Below are 23,740 nucleotides of genomic sequence, written 5' to 3'. Positions count from 1 at the left end.
GAGACTGATCTCAAACAAAAAGTTTGGTATTATTGATATCTTCATTACTCATTTTGACATTTGTAATAAGCTTTTATCTCCTTTAAGATAGACGGATTACTGACAGAATTAATCTACTTGAAATTTATCGGTTCTTATCTACAATTAACAGATTTCTTACTTTTAGTTTTTAAAACCTTCACAACTACTAATTGCAAAAGTAACAGTTTATTCATTGAGAGGCGAGACTAGCGAGTACTGACCTGAGGTGGAGAAGGTGAGTGGCTGTGAGGATGACCCAGGTGAAGAGTGCCGTGACCCCCACACTCGCCCCCACCATCACCCACAGCTGTAAACACGGATGGTGATAGTGACGGAGGTGTCGGTGCCAACCAATATGGTGGTGGGGAAGAGGCACAGTGGTGGTGGTGGGGAAGAGGCACAGTGGTGGTGGTGGGGATATTGGAGCAGGACGGAGATGGAAATATCCCTAGACGCGCGTCTTAACCCGTGGACCACGACATGCTAAAGATTATATATCCTGAATCCAGTAGGAGTTCCAGTGTGATGGAAGGTATGATGGCGAGGCAGTTGGGGGACGTGTTGGCGGGGGACAACGAGACGGAGGGAGGATCGAGATGTCACAATGCAATTATATAGAATTGAATTAAGATATTTTGACGTGAAAAACCTGGCGTTCAGGGTGAATTGTGATGTGTGTTGGAGAGTCTTGCCCCTTCTCTCGCCCCAGTCCACTTCTTGGACTGTGTTATGTGGAGGCTCAGGAGTTCACGTGAGAGGTGGAGACTGTGTGAGTGTGTGGCCAGACTTTCACAAGGCTCTGGACCCCATGTGGTGTGGCAGTGAGCCTTGCCTCAGTCGTCCAGAGAGGAGAGCTCAACTAGCGGGCTACCGCTAGTCCCGAGGGTCGTCGGCGACCTTCACCCACACGCTCAGCTAAACGTTCACGCAGCCTAAAACAAATGTTCTTTCCTTCCAACTATTTAATAACATTATTTGTTCTAGTATGAGCGGAGTTCATACAGCTTAGCCAACACGTTAATCATGGTATTAACATTGACCTTGGTGCCTATATGGCGGGAGTCAGGTGCCCACTGGAACGTCATCACATGGCTACAACCTCGGGTCGGTCCCACCCCCACCCTAGAAAAAAGGGGTCGAACTGGAAGGAAGACTACTCTGGTATCCAGTAGAAGCGCAAGGCTTCTTTGAAGAGGATCTTCCACGGAGAGAGGACTCCAGGGTCTAGTCACCTTCAATACCTGCCTAGTAAACAGCTACCATAGGGAGTCGAGATCAGCCATCAGTACTTGGTGGGGATGTGAGGGGGTGACGCTATCTAAATGTCGTCCCCCAGTACTGATTTGGGGTGTGTGGGGGTGACGTTACCTAATTTTGGAAAATTTCCACCTATAGCATAACATGTCTGAGCAACATGGTCTATGAAAGCACATGGACAAGGCATGGCTATTTATACAACAAACCAAGCTCTTCCAAGACAGTGTGTCAAGTCAGCGTATTTCGACCATTTTGTGAACACCATCCCTGGGAGCATCTTTAATGGATCCATACCAGGATATGTAACTACATCTAATAGCTATAAGCATATCATGGTAACACACTAAAATACATGTATATACTCAATGAATATTTGTTTAACCAAATACTTTTAGTTAATGATAGTATAAATGGATCTTTAAAACCGAAGGGATCCACGCTCTGGGAGTGGATCGCGTCAGTAAACATTGGTCTTCCACCTTACGGGGACACACCTGGGATGTTCAAGCTGCTTAATACCAGCTGTTTTACATCCGTGGACCTGAATGTTGGTGTCAACTGCACATAAATGTGTATAAACATCAAGACACATGGTTTAAAGTGATATAAGTGTGTCTTGCCAGAAACAGTTGTCACATATTTCCCCTGCACAGCCGTGGAAAGCTGCCTCTTCCTACCACCCTCAATGCCTTCATGCTACAAGCCATCTCTACGACAGCATAAAACCAGACAGCCACCCCAGACAGACGTCTGGATACCCTCCCCCTGGGTCACCCCACCAAGCCCCACGAGCCCAGGCCAGGTGTGTCCGCCGGTGGCCTGTTAGCGCCCGCTAACTGCTGCTTATCTCACCGGTTTCTCCTCACACTGCACCTTGCCACCAGACGTGATGTCACCCGCAGGCGTGTATATACACCGTCTGGGACCATGGAACAGCACTCTCTGGTGCTCTTGGGAATTCACCACGACTCCTCGCTGCTTGCTTCCTACTTTGTGACAATCACAAGTCTGTGTGACAGTGGTCGAGGTGGATTTGTGTGGACATGTTGATAGTCACTATTTTGTTATAACATAACGTTAATCTCTTGCTTTTGTTTGTTTTTCTATAGTGTATTAGCCAAGCAAGTTCAGGTACCATTTATGCTTATTAGGATTAACATTAAAGTAAATTGTATTGTTCATCTGTTTATTGTTTACTCCTGCAATTGTTACACAACAAGGGCAAAGCAGCATTTTTTTTTGAGATGAAAGAGAGCAATGTTACACTTGGCCGGTAAAAGCTGCACTACCGAAACACGTCACACAGTGCCAGGCGTGTGTGATCACACCGACGCCGCAGCAGGGCTGCCACACTCCCTCACACACAGTAAACATTGCTCCACCACCTCATGGGGGACACTCCACGATATACAACCTGCTTAATCATAGCCGTTTTATAACCATGGACCTTGGGTTAGTGGCGTAAACTACAACATAAAACTGATTTAAGTGTTCACACACTGTTTAAAAACGATAGGTACGTGAAAGTAAAGAAGTTGTGAGTGGAATGAGAGCCACACCTGAAGCCAAGAACTGACGGAGTGTAACATACGCCATTTCAACTCTACTTCAACATAGATAGTGAACAAAAACTACTTGTTCTAGCCCAACAAGAGGGTTAAATCTTAGTAAAATAGGACTGGGCTCCGTACCTGCATATTATAAAATAATGGAGGTTGGAGGTTTAATAATAGAGATTAGATCCAATATCTTTGTGCCACTAACCCCACTTATTGCAGGTGTGGTTATACCAGAGGCTTACGAGCCCATCTCGGCAACTAAATTACTTGCCACTAAAATATACTATGATAATCAATATTTAACAAATATTTGATATATTACAATTGCTTAAAGACATTAATGTATACATTTGCAATACACAAATTCATAGCAATAAAGAATTAAATAATCTTGTCATTGTTTATAATATAACACACATGTGGCCACATACCAGATCAAAAGGATAAGGTAAAATAGTTTGTAACCGTATCAGTGCTCGCTGCACTATACATATTCTTTTTTGTTTACCAACTGGTAAAGTGGTGATTTTCATCCGACAGGTAAATGAGAGCAGCACCATTCCTGTTGGCTCACCCTGAAACTGAGCCACCTAGGGAACACACACAATAGATACAGTCAATTACCCCACGAAGACAGCAACAGCTTCCTAGAGGCCACTGGATATGACTACTGTTACCGTAGACAGCTAAGTTTGTTATGTTGGGTAGTTCGATCTTTACTTTAGGGGGTCAGAAAATTAAAATACACCAATGGTTGTCCCCCAGTACTGACTGGGAGTGAGAAGGGTGAAACCCTGGTCGTCGCCCGGTACTTACTGGGAGCGTGAAGGGTTTGACGAAGCTGAAGAGGTCTGGCTCGAGCACTGGTCTCTTGTAGATGACCACGAAGTCGTCTATGAAGAGGGAGTCAGAGATGTCTGTGTACTCGTTCCTCTCCCGGGTTAAAGTCAGGGCCGACGACAGATCCGCCTCCTGGAACCTCACACATTCTCGTAAGGATTTGGGTTATATATACTGATGTACCCCGCCTGTCTCGTTCACTCACTCGATCTCACTCATTCACGCACTCACATGGCACCTCATTCGCAAGAACGAAAGCAGTGCCCCGAGTCCTAAATCTTGGTCCATCACCAAAACAAAGGACCGTCGGGTTCACAACACAAGAGGCAAATGGTGACTGTTGTAGGTTTCATTAAGTCAGAATTTGACATGTCCACTTGAACATGAGCGAAGCTATGACTCGAGACGTGCTTTGTTCACTTCCACGCTGCATTGTAAACACTCCCTAAACCAACACACCTAATCTAGACATAATATTAAATAATATTTATAGTTAATTTACAATTGAGATTTAATTCAATTTACATAGTTAATTTACAATTGAGAAAAAACTTGTTTTGTAATATATTTATAGATTTTCTCACGTGCTTTGATACAAGTAAGACACCAACATTAAAATCTTGGTAAGTGAGCATATGGGTGAGGGTTAGGGAGGGGGTTTGGTGTGGGTGGGGAGGGGGGCCAGGTGAGGGTTGGGGAGGGCCAGGTGAGGGTTGGGGAGGGGGTTAGGTGAGGGTTGGGGAGGGGGTTAGGTGAGGGAGGGGGTTAGGGAGGGGGTTAGGTGAGGGAGGGGGGGCCAGGTGAGGGTGGCGTCACAGGTGGAGGAACTTACAGAGCGGTTGATGATGCCGAGGGAGCCGGTGATGGTGCCGTTGGGGAGGCGGTAGCCGTACTGTCCGTCCGGGGGCAGCAGCAGGTCGTAGCTGATCCTCGCGGTAGTCACCATTACCACACATTATTATATTGATTTTACAGTTAGTGTTGGGTCAGAGACCTTGGTGAGTGAGCCTTAAGGTGTGACGTATAGTGTGTTTTTCAACTTAGGTGTTGTGTGATTTTCAGGGACAGTCAGCCGTAGCTGCTCTCAATGTCTTGTGTGGTGACAAATTGTGAATTAATGTTGACATTTGAACATTAAATGATATGATTGAATTATGATAACCATATGAGTAAAGATATAATAGTAAATATATAATTAACTTTATAAATTGTCCCCTAGATCTTTGATTGTCTATGATATAGTGAAACCTAGAGTGGTGAGTACTCTGAAGTTTACTGGCTTAAGATTATGACAAAGATTCTTGGTTATACGAGTACATGCTTACAGTTGATACACGATAACATCATATAATAATGTTCTGTAGACAAGTTCCATTCCTAGTCTTATATTTAACTATTGAAGGAATGGTGGCAGCACTTTCTACTCTACTTTCCTCTACTCTTCTACTTTCCTCGTTTTTCTCCCATTCTAAACTTTCCTTTTCCCCTGACCACTCTTCCTCACTCCTCCCACCTCTCTACCTCCCTCACCCTATGACTTTCCATACTTTCCTTCTCTAATTTCAGACACGTTACACTGAGGGTGTGGAGGACCGCGGGCGAGCCATACAGGAGGAGGACTCACCACACGCCCAGGTAGCTGGCCAGGATGTTGAAGAGTTCCACGTTGAAGCCGGTAACCTTCAAGAAGGGCTTCTTTCCTTGAGTGAGGATGTAAGGTGGCGTCTGCGGGAAGGAATAACACCATGTATACGACAGACAAGAAGTATTTCTCTGGGAAATACTATTTTAGAGAAGCAATATTGGATTTTGTATTTAAATACAAATGCATACAATTTGTGGGATTTTGTATTTAGTAAAATAGAAAATCCCAGATTCTTAAGTCTTAAGCCCCCCACTATTTAACATACTTATGTACACCACTGCAAATACTGAATTTCCGGAAGGAACACAACAAGTGGGATATGCAGATGTTCTAATACAAGCTCCCACCTTGGGCGGAAAATTAAACAATCCATTGAATTCCTTGGAAGGAAATGTGTTCAACACTGTTTCACTCTCTCCACAAACAAGACAAGAACATACTCTCATCATAAGCGGGGAGAAAATGAACTACAGATTATTGGTGTAACACTTGAATGGGTTTTCTCTCCCCAGTGTTAAAAGTAGAATTAAGGAACTGAATGCTAAGATTGCAATTAAGATTGCCAGATTCCCAATTACAAAGATATTGCCAAGAAAAAACTGAGTTCTGTGCTACTTACAGGGGGAAACAGGAGAAGCAAAAAATGGCATCACAGATCAGTCTGCTACTTCGAAGAACGTCACCTGCTTGAGCAAGCCCGTGAGCTCCTGCCTGTAGCTAGGTTACCTCCCTGGGAGGATGACTCGTGCAGGACTATCATCAATGAGATGACAGCCAAAAAGTCCAACATGATACCACAAGAAATGAGGCAAAAGTATCTCGAGGAAAATGATAAAGAAACTGGAAATGAATAAGATCAAATCTACACTGATGGGTCATCTAATCCTGTCAATGGCAGGGCTAGTAAAGCATACACGGTAATTAGGAATAATGCCTTACAACGTGGAAATGAAGAAAAGCACGTATTGAGAACTATGTCTCTTCAACGCAAGGAGAGTTAACTGCCATTATTATGGCGTTAAGATTCCTTGAACGAATCACTAATGGTGCAGTGATCTGCACTGATTCAAAAGTAGCACTACAAAGACTTAGTAAAAATCGGGCAGAAAATCTTGCGATAGTCGGTGAGATCAAGAGAGCTGTGAGGGTACAAACCAATCGGATAAGAGTCGGCAAATTTCTGTGGATCCCCTCCCATGTTGGAAGCTGTGGGAATGAACGAGCAGATGTGCTGGCTGCTGAAGGCGCTGAAGGAGACCATATTGAATACTTCATACCCAAGACTTCTACATATTAGAGGCATTGTCAGGCAACATCACGGTGACAAGGTAACTGAGGAAAGAAGGATAGAAGAACAAATCAGTGAATCTGTACGATGGTAAAATATGGTTGCAGCTGGCAATCCTAATCATTATGGACGAAGAGGTGGCCGCAGGACAGAATTAGTAATAGCAAGAATTCGTCTTGGATACAAATATCCATAGAGATTCGGAATGGAAACAACAGTTGAGCAGAGGAGTTGCAGAATCTGTGACGAGTGATGGACACCGCCTTGACCACTACCTGAGAGAATGTGAACATCTAAGAGTCATTAGAAATATGTGTTGAATAATAAACCCCACATTGTTTGAGTTAGGAAAATACCATTTGGCAAATATAGATATGGTTCGTAAAAAAGTCTCCCGTTTTGCACTTGCAAGATAACGTAAGATTTTAAGGTTTGACAAATGTTAATCTTGTTTGAGGAGCTTTTCACTTGAGACAGTTGAGCAAGTCCCAGCTATATCTAGGTACAAATGACAGGATGAACAACCCAGAGGGTTTTCTTCCTATTGGGGAGTGTTGAACATGCTGCTATGGCGGTGTGTCCACTCACAGGATGAGTGACGCTGTCCAGTAAACTCACCCCTCGGGGCAAAATTTAAATTAAATTACCTCTATTCAGGAATTTGTGTACACAGTGTTATAAATTCTTTGTAGAGTTGTGTGGAAACTGTACTCACGTATACAGCTGTGAACTTGAGGCACTTCCCTTTTCTTGCCATCGTCTTTAGGAGCCTTCAGCGTGGTGTATTCTGGCAGTGACGACCAGCAGTGAACCCTGCGGTGATCTTGGCTCGTGTGAGGCTGCCTTCCCTAAACAATGCGTGAGTTGGTAACAGCAGAATAGCTGGGATCGGGAAGGTCGAGCCGTCTTCTGATCAGCACTGCAGTGACTGCTTGCCTATTGCAGTGTATTGGCTTCTTATATATACACGCATCCTAGTGTGTGTGTGTGTGTGTGTGTATGTGCGCGCGCGCGCGTGTGCGTGTCCACATGAGCAGCTTCCGCCAAAGGCCACCTTTGATTCAAGCTACACTCTACGAAGAAAAATACGCTATCTCATTATTTTTCACTCAACAAATCTGACTGACAACGGTTTTTAATATTCTGTAAACTAATAGAACCTCCTGATGGGTCTGGTACTGACGGAGATCAGACGTCAGCACAAAGGCAGGCGTGGTACCTTCAACTGTGATTATTTAATTGTTTCACCGTAAAAAACAAAGATTCCATCTAACTTCAAACAGAGGACAATAACTGCATGTGTTATGACAGAGCATCACGCCTTCATTTGATTTTAGTTTAGCAGGGAATTTGTTTCTTATTTTCTCTTGAGCAACGCACTACAGTGGGCCGTGGCGCTCACCTAATGATACCTCAGCCCATCATCATGTTCATTACTGCTGCTATCATGGCCATTACTCTCACGGGAACTGTGGTGTTTATATGTGGTCTGTCGTAAATTGTTGACCACTTGGTGACCAGGTGGTAACCTGTAGCCTAGCCACCAGGTGGTAACCTGTAGCCTAGCCACCAGGTGGTAACCTGTAGCCTAGCCACCAGGTGGTAACCTGTAGCCTAGCCACCAGGTGGTAACCTGTAGCCTAGCCACCAGGTGGTAACCTGTAGCCTAGCCACCAGGTGGTAACCTGTAGCCTAGCCACCAGGTGGTAACCTGTAGCCTAGCCACCAGGTGGTAACCTGTAGCCTAGCCACCAGGTGGTAACCTGTAGCCTAGCCACCAGGTGGTAACCTGTAGCCTAGCCACCAGGTGGTAACCTGTAGCCTAGCCACCAGGTGGTAACCTGTAGCCTAGCCACCAGGTGGTAACCTGTAGCCTAGCCACCAGGTGGTAACCTGTAGCCTAGCCACCAGGTGGTAACCTGTAGCCTAGCCACCAGGTGGTAACCTGTAGCCTAGCCACCAGGTGGTAACCTGTAGCCTAGCCACCAGGTGGTAACCTGTAGCCTAGCCACAAGGTAGTAACCTGTAGCCTAGTCGGCAGCGCAGACCATTCACAACCAAGTGGGGTCATGGGGTCCATTCCCAGGCAAAGACTAGAAATATGCAATATGTTTATGAAAATATATCAAAAGTACTGACTATAACCTCGAAGGAAAGTGAAGCAGGGAATTACTCGAGCGCTTTCGTGTTAATGGGAGACTCGTATATATATCCCTCTCTACCTTACATATTCTCGCACTGGTGCTCCGATGGTGCTTAATCTCGTCCAATCAATTTGTATACCGTGATATTTATTTTTTGTCAACAACAGCGTTCCAGAACATTTGGAATTAGACTGATTTAATGGATAATTTGCATGCATGATGACATGGAAAGGTTACATTTAAACAAGTTTCGAGCGGTAACACACCGAGTGTGTTACTGCTACACTAAGGTCCTCTGACAGGGGGCAGAGTGGAGAGAAGGGACAGGAGAGGCAGATGTGTGGAGAGATGTAAAGATGAGGGGTGGAATGACCGGGGCCGGGGTAGAGTACCTCGGGCACCGCCGGGATAGTCTCTTCCCCGGCCCAGAAAAAAAAATAATTTTTTTTTTTTTTTTTTGGGGGGGGGGTGGAACCAATAATGCTGGAACCACCTATTTCATATGAATGTTGAAATAATTTAAGTAATAAATTTCATTAGTTAATCAAGTTATAGAGTTAGTAGACTAACTACAGTATTATAACTAGAAACAAAATCTTAGCTGTCAAGCAGTTCAGGTAGAATATGTTGGACAGCCTTCCGTTACCAGTCTAGTCCTGTTTGGGAGTGTTGACTTGGACGACACGTGATTCACTGGAAAGGGCGATCCTCCCTCGTAGATAAACTCCACTCTGTGAAATTAACACTGCGTAATTTCTATATGACTACGAGTGTATCTACTAACATTTCACTGAAAATGGGTTGACTGATTAGGGGAAACACACTGGTGTTTTTTTATGGTCTAGCGTCCTAACGATTGGACAACCTATAACACGGGATTATGGCCATAATACGTGAAAAGGGTTAACTTATCCAACCGGATGCGGTGTCCTCAATAACAGATGAAGCTGGCAGCAAAGTCTGGGATTCGATGATGCTCGGATGATTGTATAATAGATGATAACGGTAAGCTCCAGGACACCGATCAAAGATGGCTTCTCCTCAGCCAAGTCTCTAGCCCTTAGACCGCGCATATTATCGCGCATATTGGGGACTTGGTAGCGAAAAATATTCCAATTGTGTAAAAATAACTTAAAAATGTTAAACAAATCTTCAACTTACTGGCTTCAGTATCGTGAAACTTTCATCAAAATATTTTCAGAAATTGATTTTAGAAGAATTTTTAAAAAATAAGAATGTTTTGTTGATAAGGAGAACAGCTGCTAATAACTGGAACTGAAGGATAATGCAGTAATAAAGAGATACAAGCACCTGTCTGACACTCAAAGAAGAAGAATAGTAGTAAGAAGTGTCCACAAAGTGGATCTGCAGTTGGTGCCTTTATATTATTGCCGAGTAATACATAACACAAATAATAATGAATAACTATGTTAATATGATCTTTTTTGTTATATATCACACATTAACATTGGACAATGTATTATGTGTTACTTTCATCAATGCCCCCAAAATATTTTAGATTTTTTTTTTAGGGGGGGTTTAAGATTTTAGTTTTTTCTCCTTTGTTTATTATCTGATTTTGTTGTAACCTTTACATCCTGGAGAATACACACGTTTCCCTATGTGAAGATAGAATGACATTGGTCAACAAAAAAAATCAGTCAACTCGCAAAACTTGGGGCTTTTAATTTCTTTACTGAAAACCTATATTCTAATTTGATGAAAATGAAGATCATAAGCTACTCAGAGAATAACATTAAATGAACAATTGGTGATTAGTTCATTTTTTTTATTTTAAATTGAAAATCTGAAGTTTTCAATATTCAATTTTAAAATTAATTTTGATTCTCTTGTTTTTCAAGTTACGCTGCGATCATTTAGACAAAGTTAGAGTATTTGCCTAGTTGATTATGCAAAAAAATTGGAAAGCGTTTGTGCAAGTTTTAAAAACTTGTGTTAAATTATTTTATGTCAACTCATATATGTATATATTGCGTGGTGTAAGGAGCTAGGCGAGTGGCCAGGGACGCGCCTCACCTGGCTCCCTCACTGTGTACAAGCTCAGTATATAAATCCTAACAATTTACCCAAAATTTGCTTGTCCATTTTAAAGAATGAAGAACAATTTTTATTTATATTACTTCTAAGCTGCATCATTTATGAACCCATCCCTGCCCTTGTGTGGCAGTGCACAATAGAAAGATGTTTTCACATATCCATACATTAAAACATTGATTGTAACCATGATATATATGTGCTTCAGCCTACAGTTTAGACCTATTGTCTTATGTATGACCCTCTGTCCTGCGTGACAGTGAATACCAGCATTATCCTCACTTTAATAAGACTATCAAAATCCTCAGATTAGGCAAAATTGTAATTAATTTTGTCAATAAAGATGTTAATAATAAATAATAAAGGTATATAAATCACGATATTTTATTCTGGTTTACGACCTGATTAAATATTTCTGACGTTATCTAACGTCATAATAACGCGCTCCAGGTATCAACAGGGGATTTTCGCTGTGTGTATTATTGAACCGAAGTGTCGTTAGATAAACAATGTGTGTGGGAGGGTGTGTGTGTGTGTGTGTAGGCGGGTGGCAGTGCAGGTGTGTAGGCGGGTGAACAGACGACAGGGCGTGAGCATGAAGCTGGGTGGAGATTAGTGGGTGGGTGCATAGTCTGGGAGAGAATCTTGGGAAGAAATCTTTAGTTGGAGGGATGCTTGGAAGATGACAGGTGTGGGAGGCTTGGAGGGGGAAGGTGGGGAGGAGGGGGGGGGGGGAGGAGGAGGAGGGCAGGTCTGGCACGAGGGGCTCTAATAGATGGGCGGTGGGAAGTTTGGTGGGTAACTTAGACTAACTTAGACTAACACCCACCCACCTAGACTGTGTGTGTGTTTGCCAGAGTGGGTCGGTGGTGGCGGTATACCTTCACCGGCCGGCTTGTTCTGTCATTATTTGTGGTACGAGAATGGTATAGGTAGGCAGGGTGGGCGCATATAGGCCCACCCCCTCCACCCTCCCCACCCACCACTCGTGTACACCCCTGAAACACTGCACTTATGAAAATTGGCCGAGGGCACCTAAGGCTGCCAGTTACATATATGGTGAGAGCTGGACTCAGATTGAGTTTCCCCTGCTGGGGGGATGGTTGGTGGGGGGGGCGGGTCGAGGGAGAGGGGAAGGGAGGGAGAGGGGGGACTGGCGCATTCTTGTACCTCCCCCCCCCCCCAACACCCACCAGAACCCCCTAATCGGAATGGTCGTCCCCCCTTCCCCAGTGGCTTATAATTATGTGGAGAAACCAAACTTGCACTCATCTCTAGGACTGGCTAATCAGCGGGGTGGTTCCTACTAAAGTGGGTCCTGAACCTACCCCCCCCCCCTCCTCACCCCCTAACATCCCCCCCTTCAGTAGGAGACAAAAAGCAAAATCTTCCTCACCTCCGCCACCAACACCGGCTTTTCCTCTCTTGCTATTTTTAAATGTTCGTACCGCGGGCCTCATCTCTCTACCACATCTCTCTCTTCTCTCCTATGTGTCGTTAGTTAAGGTTGCATGCCACTTAAAGTGGCTGTTCAATTAAACGTTGAACAGCAGCAGGGGCGTGGAGAATTACACAGTTCACAGCTTACAGAAACGCTGGAGAAATTGTGTGAAGAGTTAGCGCCAGTGGCTGCAGGGTGGAGCCCCCTGGCGGCGGCCCTGCCAATCACTGGCGGGGGAGGCAGCCACCTTTCCTGCCAAAGAAATATCTCAAAACTTAATTCCATATTCTTGATTGATATCGCACACAGTCCCTAATACATAAGCAATACCATTCTCAGCCGAATAAAGTTCAAAGAAATCAAACTGAATTTAATGCATTTGAAACTTGATCAAAATTTCCGCTGAACAGGTCAAGTCAGTAAGTACAGCATGCAGACAGTTTGGGGGACTCTTGAGGCGTTTAACCTTTCACCAACACCGTGGAGCAACTCTACGGGAGGACAGTTAAGCATACGACGCCTCCACCATTATGGCGAAGAAGTCTAAATACTATAAAGTGTGTCTGCCCGGAGCGCTGGGCGGCGTGTTTAGTGGCTTAGCAAGACTAAGACACCAATGTTCTTATGTACTCCCACAACCCACTCTATACCTTCTTATAAACAAATCATTAAATAAATAACATTCGACTCTTTGGTTAGATGTGTTCCTTAGATCTTGTGTATTCACCTAGTTGTGCTGGCGGGTGGTTGAGCTTCGGCTCTTTTGGTCCCGCCTCTCAACTGTCAATCAACAACCTCACAACTGTCACCAACTGTACTAGAGTACAGGTGCCTGAGCCTACTGGGCTCTATCATATCTACAGTTGACACTGTATGGAGTCAGCCTCCACCACATCACTGCCTAATGCATTCCATCTGTAAACAACTTGTGTGTTTCTAAGTGTATGTTAAATCTTATATATATTAAATACATATATACACGTTAAATACATGGTGCTCCAGGTCCACAGGTGGACTGTGCTCCCCTGTGTCATATTCTGTCATTATGTCAACTGTGTCGGTCGGGGCCCCCCCCCCGTTCCCTCCCCCTCCATCTGGCAAGTGTTGGCGGCCATGTCACTAGTAATGTCGCTGCATCCTCTACTCACCGTGGGTATAGACCTTCATGATCCCTAGCAAATGCTGAATACGATACCATTCCCCCCCCCCCGGGCCACTACACTTCCTCATCTAGACAAGGAAGTGGGTATAGAGCCTTAACCTCATAGAGCAGGTTGTGTTGCTCTTGGCTAGTCCTTGTGCCCGTGTGCGAGCTCTCGTGAGACCGTCCTCATCCCGGGGATATGTTGTCTCGCTCTCTATCGCGGTTATCTCGTGGCTGTGAACTATTATATGTACGTGGTGGTGGTGGTGGCTGGGTATGACCGTCAGGCTGGGTCTAATCGACGGAAAGGTCAGGGAAATGGTGGAAATGGTTGTCTCGCCTGGTGTGTGGGCAGACCTCGAGTGTGCCACCATAATGAGTTGAACAAGTTTTTATACTGTAACGACCTAGATTATTTCACTGGTGGTTCCTGGTGGCCACGTCTAACACAATGGTCCTTCACTCACACACACAAAATTAGTTACGGAGGGAGCCGGTGGCCGAGCGGACAGCACGCTGCACACGTGATCCTGTGGTCCCGGGTTCGATTCCGGGCGCCGGCGAGAAACGATGGGCAGAGTGTCTTTCACTATGCCCCTGCTACCTAGCAGTAAAATAGGTACCTGGGAGTTAGTCAGTTGTCACGGGCTGCTTCCTGGTGTGTGTGTGTGTGTGTGTGTGTGTGAAAAAAGTAGTAGTAGAAACAGTTGATTAACAGTTGAGAGGCGGACTTTAAGAGCAGAGCTCAACCCCTGCAAGAACAACTAGGTGAATACATACATACATACACACACACACACACAAAGACAAACAGAGAAGATTCAGAGGAATGCCACCAGTCTAGTCCCAGAACTGAGAGGTATGAGCTACGACGAAAGGCTACTGGTACTAAACCTCACGTCCCTGGAAGACAAGAGTAAGGGGCGAGATGATCACCACCTACAAAAGTCTCAGAGGAATTGACAGAGTGGATAAAGACGAACTATTTAGCACGGGTGGGACACGAACAAGGGGACACAGGTGGAAACTGAGTACCCAAATGACCCACAGAGACAATTTTTTTCAGTGTCAGTAGTTAACAAATGGAATGCATTAGGCAGTGATGTGGTGGAGGCTGACTCCATACATAGCTTCAAGTGTAGGTATGATAGAGCCCAGTAGGCTCAGGAACCTGTACATTAGTTGATTGACAGCTGAGAGGCGGGACCAAAGAGCCAGAGCTCAACCCCCACAAGCACAACTAAGCGAGTACACAGTTTGCATTACACTTTCAAACAAACTGAAGTTTCTTATGGGTTACCGAGTATTATTTCTGTGTATTAGTACTACTGGTTGATACCTGGTTGATGGGGTTCTGGGAGTTCTTCTACTCCCCAAGCCCGGCCCGAGGCCAGACTTGACTTGTGAGAGTTTGGTCCACCAGGCTGTTGCTTGGAGCGGCCCGCAGGCCCACATTCCCACCACAGCCCGGTTGGTCCGGCACTCCTTGGAGGAAACAATCTAGTTTCCTCTTGAAGATGTCCACTACTGAAGAACTGTTCAAACGTCATCATTTGCGAGTCGTGTAAAGTGGTTCATTCATAAACAGGTGAGGACTGAAGGTCGGGTTAAGGAACATGTGCCAGTCGTGACTACTGATCACGTGCCTCTGTATGACTAACATCCCGTGTGATGATGGCCATTTTTAGCATCACGTAGCTACCTGTTTAACACACCCTGTACTCCCCTTCATAAAGTCTAGGACAGCTGTACAAATGTACATGGACCCAAATGTGTTAATAAAACACACAAGTTATTCCTGGTTCACGAGGACGGGCTGCAGCGCTGACCACTTCTCTCAGGTGGACCCCCTGGGGTCGTCTACCCCCCCCCCCCCCACCCCCCAGCACCCACCCACGTGGCTTCATTCATACCCAAGGGTGACCACGGTTATTACGTCACTTCTCAAGGCTCGCTAACTCCCCGTGTGGCGGCGGTGGTGGTGGTGGTCTGGGACATTCTCAACTCTCAACTTCTAAGTAACATCAAGCGCATCAATTTCAGTAAATAATTGTTCTGCCATTTTCTCTAAGATTCTCACTGGAAGCTTGTGCGACCTCTCGAAGCATCTTAGAAACGGTCATATAGCTTAAACTTTCCTTTTTTGTTTAATAAACAGTATTTGAAGACGAGAGAATGTGAGGCAGCGAAGAGGTTGCCTCAATACACGTGAGAAATGGTGTGTGAAGGAGACGTGCTGCTGGAGGAAGTGACTACTAGGCTGTGTCACGCGCTAACATTATCACCCACCAACCTGCCCCCCCCCCCACCTCCCCCCCCTACCTCCCCCCCAACCTCCCCCCCCCACCTCCCCCCCCTACCTCCCCCCCCTCTCTCTCTCTCTCCATTACACTTTCCTCCCACTACACATTCTCTTCATGCCCCCCACACACCCCACCAAACTACGCGACGTCGGACTGGCGAACAGAAACGAGTGGAGTACCTCAAGGATCGATGCTGGGACCAATTCTATTTCTAATATACGTTAACATGTTTACAGGAGTAGAATCCTACATGTCGATGTTTGCGGATGATGCAAAGTTGATGAGAAGAGCTGTGACAGATGAGGATTGTAGGGTCCTCCAAGAGGACTTGAACAGGTTGCAGAGATGGTCAGAGAAATGGCCACTGGAGTTCAACACGAGCAAATGTAAAGATATGGAAATGGGATTAAGTAACAGGAGACCAAAGGGACAGTACACAATGAAGGGGAACTGCCTACCTGTGACGACTCGAGAAAGTGACCTGGGCGTGGACGTAACACCTAATCTAACTCCTGAGGCGCATATATAAATTGGATAACGACAGCAGCGTACTCTACACTGGCAAGAGTTAGAACATTCAGAAACCTAAGTATGGAGGCATTTAGGGCGCTCTATACTGCCTACGTGAGGCCAGTCTTAGAATATGCCGCCCCCATCATGGAGCAGCCACCTGAAGAAACACACAAGAAATTGGAAAAAGTTCAGAAGTTTGCGATAAGGTTCATCCCAGAGTTTCCAGGGATGAAGAGAGCCTGAGGGAACTGAACCTTACGACACTAGAAAACAAGGAAAAATTTATAGAAAAAATAAACATATATAATACTTATGGGAATTGACAGAGTGGACATAGACGAAATGTTCACACGTATGGAACAAACCGTGTACCATTTCCTCACAAAGATACGAGCAGCAGAACAATGGAGAGGGGAAGGAAAAAGTAAGGGGACAAAGGGAACATCAGAGCGAATCAAGAGAGCGGAAGAGTTAGGAGCAACAGCTAGGGAAGGGGGGGGGGGAAGGAGTGGAGAGAAAAGAATAGCCACGAAAGTGACCAGGACGAGCACCAAGCATCGGCTCCTGGAGACAGACACAAAGGGGGCGAAAATCGTGAAAGCAGAAGTTGGAGTTCAAGGAAATTGGTGTAATAACCACTAACGTACCACTGAAGAATAGACATCGACGAGAAGAGGAAGGACAGCAACAGAGAACAACGAAGAAACAAAGGTGAAAAGGGAACACAGCACGTTAAAGAAGCGCAGAATCAGGGTCAGCAAAGTCAGGGTTAGGGGGCATGGGTAAACTGAGTAAAGAAGGCGGGAAGGGAGCTGGAGGACCGATCAGGGGCGGACGAGCAGGGTCTGGATGAGGAAGAGGGGGGGGGGACAACCGAGGGTCAAGGACAGCAGCAGGAGGGGCAGAAAGCAGGGAGTGCACCTCAGCAAAGGCACCAACAGAGAGAAGAGATGGCCTAAGAGACTTCCATAGCAGGAACAGGGGTCGGAACCACCGAAACAGGAGGGGACGTAGCAAGAGAGTCAGAGGCAGGGGGGCGAGGAAGAAAGCGAAGCCTTCTTACCCGCCGGGGAGGAGGGAGGAGAGGAGCCAGGTTTACGCTTCTGACTCAAAGAGACAGGCGTCCCAGCAATAATGTACTGGGAAACAGATTCTAGCGTCTCAACAGAAGCAGAACGAGAGCAAACACGACGGCCGTTGGGAGATGGACATCAGCCCGCACTGACAGGCGGCGGGAGAGCTTAGAGGCGGAGAAGGATGGGAAGGATGATCTGAGGGAGACGAGGAAGAAGACACAGGAGACACGACAGATTGGAAAGAAAGAAAGGAGAACCCCAGACAGAGAGACAGGAGAGGGACCCTCCGGGACAGAACGTAAAGGAACAGAGGCGGCGGCGGTGGGTGTGTCTGGGTGTAAGACCCAGAAATGATTGTGAGACTGAGGAAGGCGGGAAGGACGAGGAGAGGAAGAGCGCAACACGCGAGCATAAGAGAAGTTAGCATAAGGCGGGAGCCAGCGAACTTGGCGCCTCACTTCAGGAAAAGAAACGTTCCTGGTGCTTCAGGTTGAGGACGGCTGCCTGAAGCTTGTAGTGTATACACGCGCGGGAGAAGGTAGGGTGGGCCTTACCGCAGTTGAGGCAGCGAGCCTGGGGAGAAGTGCACTCCGACTTAGTGACCTTCGTCCCCACACACAGGACAGAGAGAGGGAGTAACGGAGCAGCAGAGGGCTCCATGCCCAAACCTCCATCACCTGTGTGATGGTGTCCAGGAGGAAGAGAGGGGGACAGTGTACCCCAGGGTGGTACAGAGGCGACTTACACATCCTACACGCCCCGCGGCGGTAATATTAAGTCTTGATTAATAGTGCGTGGCGCGGCGCCCCCTGGCATGATGGACGGCTTGGAGCACCGCCACCTCCCCTCTGGGTGTCGCTGGCGGGCTCCTGTACTTCCCCTCTATCTCATAAGTGCTCCTTGGAGTCATATTCTTCCGCTAGTAGATGGGATGAACGACCCCATTTTCGGCGGCGGAATAGCCCTATGATGCGTACACGACCTGCAGACATAAATGCACGAGTGGCCAGTCTCAGTGGTTGTTACGGTCGGTGTTCCCGTGGGGTGAGGGCGGCGGGGCGCCCGTGTGGCAGGTGGGCCGCAGCACCTTTGTCAGTCGACTCTCCATCTTTATTACAAAAAGGCGGGTTTAAAGAGGTGGAAAGGGGGGGGGGCTAGGAGTAGAAGGGGCATGAGGTTGGGGTGGTATAGGAGGCCACGACGTCTGCAGGAAGGCACGAGAGTTCCAGATCCTTCCACGCGTGTGATCTCTGGAGGACTGGAAGAAGCCCTTCGAATTTAGTCCCCCAGAGTTGGTTTTCGCAAACACTGATTCCCGCCTTTCCCAGGAGGCTTTAAACAGGACGTCCATGTCCCGAGTGTGTTAGGGCGACGAGCTCATTGGCCACCACTACATCTGCACTACACCTGCTCTAAGACCTAGAATAGATAGTTCAGTAATAAATAGCAGAGGTAGACAGGTCGGGGACGTTGATGGGCCGAATCTTGCAATGTCAACATTTGCAGATGACGCAATACATGCACACTGCACGGGGAGGCAGGTGGAGACTGCAAAGCGCTCCAGTAACACCTCACCACCATATACAATACTTCAACAACACCTAGACAGATAACAGGATGCTCCACCATGGCAGCCCAATGCCCCAGGAAAGGGCTACTGCCTCCTTGGCTCTCCTGGGCGTGTAGCCCCTGGCGGCCCTGGGAGTGTAGTTACAATAAGTGGCTACTTAAGTTCAACTGTATCTCGTGCACAGTAATGTGAATGGGAGATGAGAGGAGGTCGGACACAAAGTACACAATGGGAGCAGAAACTCTCCTGGAATCGGAGAGAAAAGATACCCGTTTATGCAAGATTTATCATCATTAGAATTGCCTTTAAAAGTCAGACTACGAGGACATTCAGGCCTTGTACATAACACACAAGTACGACTAATTCTCAAATATGCGTAGAGTCTTTACCTCAAGAAACACCGAGGCTGAAGAAAGACCAAACGTGTGTCTCCAGGCTACTTCCTGAGCTGATCACTACATGCAAATGCTCTGGTAAATAGGAAAGACACGGACGCTGTACATTATGGTTGTACACGAACACATGGGCGCGGGTGGACACAAGCTGGTCTATCACATAATACGGAATACAAGGAATTCAATAAGATGTGAAGTGGTGGAGGCCGACTCAATGCTGAGTTTCAAATGTGTATATGATAGAGTTCAACAGGTTCTGGAATCTGTACACCAAGTTGCTTGAGGGTTTAGATCTCTCTAGCAGATTTAAGACAGTCGAGTTTTACTGGGTTCCCGCCATATTGGTGTTGCCTTAAAGGAGCGTTCGGACGCTGCCGCTAAGGAGGCTGTGCACACTTGTACTATTTCCAAAAAAAGGCATTCCTTATTCTGATTTCTACCCAGCCATGCATTCCTCAATCCGCGAGCGGTGACAGGCTCGTTGATCTGCGATTATAGGTAGCAAACTGCGACCTCTTAATGGTAATCTACCCCCTCGGCCTTCCTCCTACCACCTTAATAGACGGTGGGAAACGGCTTTGGCTGGGTACGTGTGGGTCATACACGCTTAACTCGCGGGCACTTAATGGAGCGTCGCCCTGCTCCTTGTTTAAACTGTATTCTCTCTCTTACAGTCGTGCTGCTTCATGTCGACTGTCCAGATTTCCAGGATGATCATATCTCTTGCTTTCCTAATGTCCCTCGACATAATCCTTGGCGAGTCTGATGCCTTTGATATCCTTCGCTTTATACTTTTGATGTTCTCGTATTGGAATTCTCTTGTCATGTTTAGCGCCTTTTGAACCCACGACACTGATCCGGCTTGCTGCCGGGTCAGAACTGGGGCCATGCTGCTGCCTTTTGATAATTACGTTCTTACCCGAGGGTTGAGAGGCGAGACTGGAGGGCCGTAGTTAATCCCTCACAAGTATGACTAAGTACATACAATAAGGTTTCCGACACGGATGGGACACATGTGAGGGCACACATTAAAACTAAGCACCCAACTGAGCCGCAGGAACATCTAAAAGCATTTCTTCAGTGCCAAATTAGTAGAAGAATGTAATAAAGCGGGACTCAGTGGTTCTAGTCCACCAGCTGACAGAAGAGAGCATGAGAGGCAGATCTCAAGAGCTGAAGCTCAAATCTGTGTAAGAGAGGTGCGCGTGTAGGCAGTTTAGCTGCAGGTGCTACAGCTCCTCCCCCACCCGCCAGTATTACACATTCCTTACCTCGCCTCAAACACCCGCCTCTCTTCGCACAAATATTTAGTAGTGTTGCACACAACGGTGGGAGGCCAGGGGGTGCCTGGGGCTGCACGCCCAGGGGGGGACATGGGGGAAGATGAGGGGGACATGGGGGAAGATGAGGGGGACAAGGGGGGGGTAGATGATAATGGAAGAGGTAGGACAAGGGGGGGTGATGAGGGGAGAGGGAGGTGAAATAATGGAAGAGGAGAGTGGAGTGAAAAGAGAAGGGAAAGAGGGAGAGAGACGGATACAAATCCTGGGAAAAGAGAGGAAACAGGAAGGATATGGAGTTGGTGTGAAAAGAGGGGAAATGGGATGGAATAGGGGCGGGCTAGGGGGGGGGGTGAGGGGAAAGAAAGAGGAGGAAATGGGGGGGTGAAGATACAGACGATCCCAAGCCCCCCCGTAACCCCCCCTCTAGTATATATATATATATATATATATATATATATATATATATATATATATATATATATATATATATATATATATATATATATATATATATACACAGTATAAGAACGAATGTCCGTCTATATATATCCACAATACCCTCAAATACATAAAGGATGGTCAAAGTCAAGACCATAAACGTCACATCCACCGGAGAATATAAACAGAATTCCGGGAAGACCATTATCTCCAGCTCAGCATTAATAAGACTCGAGGTATAAAAGTCTCAAGTCTATAAATATACTTCAGCGTTCAGAAATGTGTGTGTTGAGGCGAGTCTCTCTCTCGCCATCACATGTAAACAACGCTACACTTAGGGAGGAGGAGGCGGCGGCGGCAACTGTTTCAGCCGGGATCGTCTCTTTTTGTCTGCCACTTCTTGTCCTCAGCCACACTCCCCACACCCGGGGCTTCTGCCCGGGACTCAACAGTGTACTCCTTCTACAACCCACCACCAGTTAATGTGCCACCAGAAGCACACACACACACACACACGCTCGAGACCCCGAAAGCCAACATGAATAATGGTAAACACACCCGCCATCTTCGTCTCGCCCACCCGTCACTGACGGCAGTGTCATTGGGTTTCGCTCTGTGGAGAGTTCCAGATGAGAATGGGCGCCGGGCAGAGATTTCCTCCCGCCCTCCCTCACTCCCTGCCAGGGCTATTTTATACACTACTCGGGAGAGAAAATAAACACTCGTTTATAAAGTTCAAGACTTATTTAGCTAACACATATCTTCCTGTGTGTCTCATGCTTATTCATATTCCTCTCTTTCCATATAGGAGATCAAGCCGCAGCCGCCTCTCTCCTTGCTGCAACACCAACCACCCGACACACACACACTGGGGGCCTGGTAGCTGAGTGGACAGCGCGCGGGACTCTTATAATTCTGTGTTCCTTCTGGTAGATCGTTTATGTAGACGGTGAACAATACTGGTGCAAGAACTGAACCCTGTGGTACTCCGCTAGTAACACTCCTCCAGTCAGATACATTGTCTCTGATTACTACCCTCGTCTGTTAGAAAATTTTCATTCATGTCAGAAGTTTCCCATCTCACCCCTTCAGCATGTTCTAGTTTCTAAAACATCTACTTGTGTGAGACAGTCAAAAGCCTTTTTTTAATTCCACAAACTCGGTCAACCCAACCAGCTCTCTCTCCTGTAGAATCTCTGAGGCTCTATCATAAAAGCTAAGTAGATTTGTTACACAAGATCTTCCTGTTCGATAACCATATTGCCTGTTGGCCAAACCACACACTAGAAAGTGAAGGGACGACGAGGTTTTAGTCTGTCCTGGACCACTCTCACAATCGACTTGAGAATGGTCCAGGATGGACCGAAACGTCGTCGTCCCTTCACCTTCTAGTGTGTGGTTTGGTCAACATATTTCAGCCACGTTATTGTGACTCCTCGTCTGCATATTGTGTCAATTATTATGTAATTACTCTCTAGGTGTTCAACCCATTTGAGTTTAACTTTTTTCTAGTGTTTTTACTACCACGCTTGTTAATGATACGGGGTCTATAATTTGGAGGTTTCTCTCGACTATCATTTCTATAGATTGGTGCTATGTTAGCAGATATATGGAAATTGGCAAAGTTTCCTGGTACACACAGATGTCTGGAATATTAATTGCAGTGGAATGCTGAGCTCAGTTGCACATTCTACTACTCAAATTGAGTAGTTCCTTGGGAATATGATCTCATTTAAAATATTGTCTTTATGTATCATCTCTGTTAAGAGCATCACTATCTGGGACCTTAAGCTAAATGATATGTTTAAGTTCCAGTATTCTTTGTCTCACTCCATCCATGTTGGTATATACAATCTTCAGGAAAGTGTTCCTCCTCTTCCTTTGGTTTTTATTGCCCCTTTCCCTAATGATTTTGTTGGTTTGTTTTAAATGTTCCAATTCACGGGCTTTCCAGTTCCTATCACCTTGTATAACAAAAATAATTTATTTCTTTGTCATTTCTATTTCCATTTAGACGTTTTGCTTCGAGGTTCAGTTTTAACTTTTCTCTGTCTTCCTTTGAGAGGTCTCGTTTAATGACCAACGTTTCCCATCATTCTGCCGTATCCTGACATGCTTAAGCACTTCCGTCATTTGTTTCACTCCATTAAATATTACCCTTAAGGGGATAATTCTTGTCTCATATTTGCCTTTCCTCTGAAAGTCGGTGACATTTTCCTTTATCATGAGGCCTCCTAAACCTATTATTTATTTTCTCAATGACTCTTTCGTCTTTTGCCACTCTATCCTAGTTAGTTGGTTGGGGGGAGTGAGTGTGAGAGTGTGAGTGTGAGTGAGAGTGTGAGAGTGAGAGTGAGAGAGAGGAGAGAGGGGGGGAAGAGGGGCCGTTGGCCACCTGAAACTGGTACAAAGCCTTCATTGCTGTACCTCACTCCCCCTCCCACCACCCTCACCCGCCAAGTATTCTTGTGGGCGCCCAGTCACATGAGTGGGGGGGGGGGAGGGGAGGAGACGTTACCCAAAGGCAGTTTTAGCTCGTGGAGCTTAATCATGTGTTAAATTTAACCTGCAGTCATTGTTAAATGTGTCGTAGGTGGCGGCCTCCCCTCGGACACCACTTGTGGGGGTGGGAGAATGAGCGGGGTAGTGGGGGGAGAGAGGTGAGGGGGGGGGAGAGAGGTGAGGGGGGGGGGGAGAGAGGTGAGGGGGGGGGAGAGAGGTGAGGGGGGGGGAAGAGAGGTGAGGGGGGGGGGGAAGAGAGGTGAGGG

At 46.4% G+C, this 23,740-nt stretch overlaps 1 protein-coding gene across 4 annotated transcripts in view; it reads right to left on the bottom strand.

Annotated features, from left to right (window-relative positions):
• The window catches only part of LOC123758729 (glutamate receptor ionotropic, delta-2), an 84,368-nt gene that overhangs the window by 6,682 nt on the left and 53,946 nt on the right, over nucleotides 1-23,740 (bottom strand). For all 4 annotated transcript variants that reach the window (XM_069334536.1, XM_069334535.1, XM_069334533.1 and 1 more), the window contains exons 5-11: nucleotides 12,206-12,502; nucleotides 9,401-9,485; nucleotides 6,478-6,654; nucleotides 5,302-5,402; nucleotides 4,510-4,600; nucleotides 3,654-3,809; nucleotides 243-328 (exon numbers count right to left, since the gene is read on the bottom strand). In XM_069334536.1, coding sequence (XP_069190637.1) covers nucleotides 243-328; nucleotides 3,654-3,809; nucleotides 4,510-4,600; nucleotides 5,302-5,402; nucleotides 6,478-6,597 — 554 coding nt within the window. In that variant the 5' untranslated portion in view covers nucleotides 6,598-6,654; nucleotides 9,401-9,485; nucleotides 12,206-12,502. The remainder of the gene's footprint in view (nucleotides 1-242; nucleotides 329-3,653; nucleotides 3,810-4,509; nucleotides 4,601-5,301; nucleotides 5,403-6,477; nucleotides 6,655-9,400; nucleotides 9,486-12,205; nucleotides 12,503-23,740) is intronic.

This window comes from Procambarus clarkii, chromosome 31 (assembly GCF_040958095.1).
Source record: "Procambarus clarkii isolate CNS0578487 chromosome 31, FALCON_Pclarkii_2.0, whole genome shotgun sequence".
Classification (NCBI taxonomy): Eukaryota; Metazoa; Arthropoda; class Malacostraca; order Decapoda; family Cambaridae; genus Procambarus; species Procambarus clarkii.
Note: the sequence above shows the minus strand (reverse complement) of the source record. Positions and strands in the feature narration are given on the sequence as shown.